Below are 6,842 nucleotides of genomic sequence, written 5' to 3'. Positions count from 1 at the left end.
CGACGGGATTGTGGAACCAATTAAAACTTGACACTTGGCATTATTCTGACAAACCCGACGAGATTTTATAAAAATCTTGGGGTTTTCGTCCATATTTCTAAATTAAATGATTTTGTAAAAAACAGTCCATTCAGACGGTTTTTTATGTCTCTTATCTGGTCCGTTCAAATTATTATTTATACTAACTTCTTCATCTTCTTCTTCATCTTCTTCTTCTTCATCTTCATATTCTTCATTTCTCTCGTGAGTGTTCGAATGCTAGCAACCGTTGATCGGTGGTTTAATCTCCGGCCTCCACCACCACAATATCATTTATTCACACTTCTAATTACTTACCTTGTATGATTATTAAAACAACACCCACAAACGGAAAAATTAAGATTATGGCATGTGGCCAGCATCATCTTCATAAACACCCCAAGATCATATTTTTATTAAACAAAACTCAAAACCCAGTTATAAAATGTCACTGGATTGAACATAAGCAAACACCCATTAAGTGAAATGATGTTGGGACTTGAGAACTGAGAGTAAATGAATAGATATAGTGTGAGTTTGAGTGGATGAAGATAGTCCACATGTGTGAAGAAATAAATATGGTTTATTGTTAGATAAAAGATGAAGATTAAGATTAAGATGAAGATGAAGAAGAAGAAGAAGTTAAGGATCATCACAATTTGAACGGACAAGATAGGAAACATAAAAAAACAGTCTAGAGAGACTGCTTTTTACCAAAAGATTTAAAGAAAAAATTTGGACGACACCTCCAAGATTTTCAAAAATATGGTCGGATTTGTCAGAATCTTGCCACGTGTCAAGTTTTAATTGGTTCTACAATCTCTTCGGTTATATTTCCAAAGCGTCGCCTCAGTATAAATTATTGGATCATATTAGGAAAGTTGGAATTTTTTAGATCATTTTTTTTTCTCTCTCTCTTAAAAAGATCATTTAAAGAATTTTCCCAATTGGAATGTAGTGGTTTTGGGCCTAAAGGTCTAGGTTCGGATCCACTCTAGAGTTGCTTCTGTCATCTATGTACATCATCACTATTGGACATTTGGACATATGTGTTTTTGTTACCAATCATCTTGTTGAAATTGCACTTTTGGACCATTTATATCTGTTGGAAATGGGACCATGACCTTACCTAATGTCAAATGAGAATCATCTGCCATAGTCATTATAGGGGCGTGTAAAAACGGTTCGGTTTGGTTGTTTGGGATTAACCATAATCATAACTATAACCGAGTTCGGTTACGCAACCATAACCATAACCGAATGATCGGTTAATCATATGCCGTTCAACCAGGTTATGGGTCAGTTTCGGTTATGTTTATTTTTTGTTGTCCTAGTTAAAACTGGTTTGGTTATGGTGTTCAAAGTTTAATATGAAGTTTCAAGCTGACATACGCCGATTCCAAACTTGGTTATGATATTCCAAGCTATGTTATATACAGTAGCAACATAAATTTAAATATTTGAAACTGAAATGGAGGTATAAATTAGAAAAAATTACAAATTTTGTCCTTCTGAATTAGCTAAATTACGGAATGGGTCCTTTTTAAAATGGGTTTCACTCTTTATCCTTTATATTGATTTTTGGCTCGTTTTTAGTCCTTTACACTAACGAATGTTAGGTTTTCCAGTTAGATCACCTCATGTGCTGTGCACATGAGGGCATTTTAGTCTTTTAATCCCCCCGAGTGTTCAAAGATGTCGCTGGATAATCGCTTACAACAGAGCCTCCACTCGAATGAAAACGCGGGCCCTCTTGGTAACATAGAGCACTCGGGTGAAAGTACAGGTGTGTACAACACCATACTTACAGAAGCGTGGCTTGATGGTGAGGGTAGTGAAGGGGTAAAAGACCATAGTGCCATTGACAGGTGGCAATCTCAAGTAGCTGCTGCTGATTTAGAGTTCTATAATAGGAGTATGCGTGCACTGAATGAAGCTGCTGCTGATTTGGAGTTAAATCAATTAAGTTGAAGAAGATGAGTGTTGGTGGTGGGTCCCACTATCTTATTTAACACTAGACGGGTGTCCGCACGATGCAGCGGGTGTTTGACCCTGTTAATCAATCACGTAACAAATACGAGTGTTTATGCTTCGGTTAAAACCTTGAAATCATTTAGTTATTAGATATGTTTAGTTATATATATTAGATATAGTTAAAATGTAATTGAACATAAATCCTTTTATTACCAATAACTTGGCTATACAACTTTAAATTAACCTAATTGCAATATGATTCTTTTTGTGATATTTGTTGTTATCATTTTGCGTCTAGATCTTCTATTAGTATTTACCATTTATGTGACTAAATTTATCATTCTTTATTTATGATCCTCTCAAGTATCATATTATGTTGGTGTTTAGTTATAATTGATGGTACATTTATATTAATAATTATATTAAACTAAATTTATTATTAAAGTTTAAACTGTGAAACCAAACTGGAACCAAGCCGTTGGCAACGATTCTGTTTCAACTTTCAATGGTTGAGTTTGGTTTTGGACGACAAAAAATCAGTATTAACGGTTGGGCTCACAAGTTTAACTTAAAACCATCAAAACCGACACTAAACACCCATACGTAACATATTAATTTATTTAAATTGAAAAAAAATTATAACAATATCATATTCAAATTAAAGAGAATAAAATGCTCGTTTTTATGATGTAATTTTTTTATAAAAATATTAACGTATGAAAATGCTATAGTCGTTTAAAAATAATGGGTGGAAAGTTAGTTTAATGTTTAAATTAAAAACATAATATGGTTAAAGATGATGGACCAAACTTGTAAGTTGAATGAATTGTGTTTAAAAGACAAGTTTACATTATGCATTAGCAATTGTAAATCCCTTAAAATCAAATGTCTTAATTTGCCCTTGTTTGGTGTATTATATATAGTATAGATATACATTTTCTATTAAAATTAAGTGTATTAAAAAACTAAACTTTTAAATTTATTTTTAGTCTTACAGTTTTAATTATTTGCACAAATGACCCTTCAATTGTTAAAAGACTAAAATGTCATCATGTGCACAGCACATGAGGTGATCTAACTGGAAAACCTAACATTCGTTAGTGTAAAGGACTAAAAACGAGCCAAAAATCAATGTAAATGATAAAGAGAGAAACCCATTTTTAAAAAGGACTAATTCCGTAATTTAGCTAATTCAAAAGGACAAAATTTGTAATTTTTTCTATAAATTATGAAAATAGAAGCATTAAAATTTGGAAAAATATATACATACAAGGTTCAGTTTAATTTCGATTAAATCGGTTAACAAAGACACATTAACCGTAACCATACTCTAATGCTTGGTTAATCATAATCACATAACCATAACCATTGGTTTTGTTCGGTTATTGTGAATTTCAATTAAAGGTTCGTTTTTCGGTTATGATTCGGTTTTTGCTTACCCGTATTCTACAATTCCACCAAATTTCTTATACTCTCCACTAATATGAATAGCATTGAAACAGGTGGTTTTAGAATATGTATCTACATGGGTTCAAAATAGTTATATGTATATACTAATTTTAATACCAAACCAATTAAACCAAAAGTTTCTTAATAACATTAATAACATTGATGATATATCACACCAGCTACAACTATTTACTTTATGACGCCTTTTGACTCACAAACACAATATTATATCACGTGAGATCACGGACAAAGTCCAGTCACGTGACATGAAAAAGATCTGTAACTGTAAATGACCTACCAATGAAGGACTATGGTTAAAGGCCTACCAAAAGTAAACATGTATCATGTATGTATGTATCACACTTTCATTAAAAAAAGATATGGTTGAAAAAGTAAAACTATCCAAACTTAAGTTAATAATAATAACCATTAACCAAACAAACACATTGATATTAGTTTAATTTACAATCATATGTAAAACATTAATTAGTTAAATAAACTATTTATTTTGACCCCAACACCCTCCTAGCATATATGCACAAAAAGGATAAATAAAGCATTATAATTAAGTGATAATTAACTTAAACCCAGTGATCACGTTTGGTTAGCCGAGTCGGCTAACGGGTTCTTAATCAACGCGGCCCGACTGCCACGGGGATGAAATCCGGTGGTTTGAAAGTTAAATGATTCAAGATCCTTGTTATTGACAGATGGGTATTCGGATTTTTTCCAGAGTTTAGAGCTAAGAAGATCCGCACCGGGTAACTTACAACACAACGTTGGTTCAGGATTCAAAGTTGACTTTGTCAGGTCAAATGAGATCTCATCGAGTGTTGACTCTACACTGCGTACACGAGACTCCAGTGACTGCATCCCGCTCATTGAGTTCCCGATAAACTTCTGTAATTTAGGATAAAATTAACTAAAAAAAATCGACAAGTGACACATATTTAGTTTAATAATATTTCAAATTATAAGTGAATTACCTGAAGGAGATCAAATAAATTGGACTGTTGGGATTCGATTTTAGCGAGCTGATTGCGGATCAAAGATAAGTCCTCGGAATCTTGTTGAACCGAGTTGATATTCAAACCGCCATTGTTCCATTCAACTTTGGAACTCGATTTATCTTCATGATTTTGAGATTCATGCATCTTTTCATCAGAAATTTCACTAAAAAGGGCCCGTCTTGTTTCGTGTTTCATAGGTTTGAGATTAACCTCAGCAGTGTTAAGTTTTTGATCATTCGGTTTCTTGCGATCCAGCTTACAGAACATGGCTTGACCGGTTTTCCTAATGTTACAGGGCACCGTTCGCTTATTGATTATAGGAGGTGTTCTTGGTGGAATTTGCATGTCAGATTCTTCTGCAATATCACATTATAAAGCTGATTAAATCATACACATTACAAAGTGAAAATTTGGGGATTTATGGATCAAAACTTGTTCAAGTCATCTACTAATCGATTTCAATTGTTAGGTTTTAACTATGCAATGTCGCTTTTAAATTACAAATATAAGTTTTAACTAGGCATTGTTACTAAACTGATTATGTTTCCTTGTATTATCTATACTGCACTCCTATATATAGTTTAATTAATAAAATATGACACCTCACGCGATTTTCATTATTCTACACATACCTTTAGAGGAATTTGATTCCGGCGGTGGTGGCACCTCCTCCGACAAATCCGGAATCGCATTCCACGCTTCAATCATCCGGCTCATTGTCTCCCTGACACTTTTTACCTACAAAACAATACACAAATACAAATGCTTACAATCTCTTAAATAGTAGCGACTCTGCCAAAATTAAATAAGGTTCTAAAACAAAATTAAACTTTAATGTAATACGCTCATTAATAATTAATAAATACATTAATACATGTATAAATAAAATTAACACGATAAACGTGAGAATCAAGTAGAATAATTATATATACAAGTAGAGTAATAATGTAATTATATCATACAATTACATGATTACTCTATTTGTATATATAATTACTCTACATGATTAATTCTCACGTTTAACATGTTAATTTCATTTGTATCTGATCCAAACCCTTTGTATATGTATGATTCATTATAACTTATTATTATTATACCTTATCGATTTTCTTCGCCTCGAACGTCTTCAAACACGACGCCTTAAGCTCCGTTAACAAATCCGCCTCAACAACCGCCAGTCTCTCCAACACCTCGGCCGCGGCTTTTCTAACACTCCAATCCTCACTTTTCGCCACAAACTCCGTCATAAATTTCACCAAATTCCTTACAACGACCGCACTCGAAGCCGCACCGACACCAACCACACTCGCCACAACCGTCAACAACGCGGCTTTACCTCTAAAACCATCACTTTTCAACAACCTCTCAATCCGCGGTACCAACCGCCTCAAATACACAACATCCGGATGGGGTGAGCACGTGACCACCGCATCCATGCACAACGCGGACCCGATTTGTGCATTCAAATCGTGCTCCGTCACCACCGCGTCAACGAACGGTTTCATAACCGTTCCAAACGTCGGCTTGGTGACGTGAGCTGATACGGAGCCCGCAGCAGCGACACACGCGGCGCGGACCGCTGTGTCGGGGTCGCGGAGCCTCCGTACAATAAAAGACTCCAGTTTCAACAAGTATGGGGATAACGCGTCCCCGTGCGCTTCGGATAATGTCGAGATTAGCCGAACGCATTGTTTACGGACCGGAGACTTGTCGGACGAGTCGGTTGCGAACACGGATGATAGAAACGGTGGAATTGAGTCGTGGTTTAATGTTTTGGCGATGGATTCGAGTTCGGTGGCTGCGGACGAGTGAGTGTCACGGTCTGAGAGTTTGTGGAGGCACGTGAGGACTCGGTGTTTGAAGTCACGTGCGATGGAGTGTGAAGTGTGTTCGGTTGGTGACATTGTGGTGGTTTGTTTGTGGTGTCCGGTAGCATAGCCGGTGGTGATGCAAGAAGAATAATAAGTGAGAATGAGAATAATAAACGATGTGGCGGTTCTCATAGCAGGTATATATGTTTGTTAAAAGGTGAAACTGGACTGACAATACAAAGTCGTTTTTGTGGTTTATGTATTTGTTTATTTTCTTTTTTCTTATATATCGCCTAATATATCGGTTATCACTTATCATATAGCAGCTGCACAAACAAGTATTTTTAGAAACCGGAATTAGAATAGGGTAAAAATTGGTTCCGGGTATAGTCAATATAAGTTAAAATTGGATTGGATAGAAATCAGTTTCGGGTATAGTCGGGTTTCGGGTCGGGTTTTGACCGGGAAAATGTGGAAAGTGTTCCGGGTACAGATCCGGTGAGAAGCCCAATATTAGGTCGTACCCGCGGGTCAGGTACGGATTGAAACCGGTTCCGGGTCGGGTATAGAACCAGGTATT

General features: G+C 35.6%; 1 protein-coding gene across 1 annotated transcript; it reads right to left on the bottom strand.

Annotated features, from left to right (window-relative positions):
- Nucleotides 1-3,870: 3,870 nt before the first annotated feature.
- Nucleotides 3,871-6,530, bottom strand: LOC143558470 (TORTIFOLIA1-like protein 5). Its single transcript, XM_077047308.1, has 4 exons — nucleotides 5,549-6,530; nucleotides 5,084-5,189; nucleotides 4,428-4,807; nucleotides 3,871-4,341 (listed from the first exon to the last, which is right to left on the bottom strand). The coding sequence occupies exons 1-4, from the start codon at nucleotides 6,452-6,454 to the stop codon at nucleotides 4,036-4,038; spliced, it is 1,698 nt and encodes a 565-aa protein (XP_076903423.1). The 5' UTR covers nucleotides 6,455-6,530; the 3' UTR covers nucleotides 3,871-4,035.
- Between the last annotated feature and the right edge of the window lie 312 nt (nucleotides 6,531-6,842).

This window comes from Bidens hawaiensis, unplaced genomic scaffold, assembly GCF_021521415.1.
Source record: "Bidens hawaiensis isolate Kalapana, Puna unplaced genomic scaffold, B.hawaiensis_p1.1 tig00001087_1, whole genome shotgun sequence".
Taxonomy (NCBI): domain Eukaryota; kingdom Viridiplantae; phylum Streptophyta; class Magnoliopsida; order Asterales; family Asteraceae; genus Bidens; species Bidens hawaiensis.
Note: the sequence above shows the minus strand (reverse complement) of the source record. Positions and strands in the feature narration are given on the sequence as shown.

Coding starts and splice junctions, on each gene's coding strand:
- LOC143558470 (XM_077047308.1), bottom strand. CDS start 6,454: ATGAGAACCGCCACATCGTTTATTATTCTCATTCTCACTTATTATTCT. Junction 4,808..5,083: donor GGAATCAAATTCCTCTAAAG/GTATGTGTAGAA, acceptor GTGATATTGCAG/AAGAATCTGACATGCAAATT. Junction 4,342..4,427: donor ATTTATTTGATCTCCTTCAG/GTAATTCACTTA, acceptor CCTAAATTACAG/AAGTTTATCGGGAACTCAAT.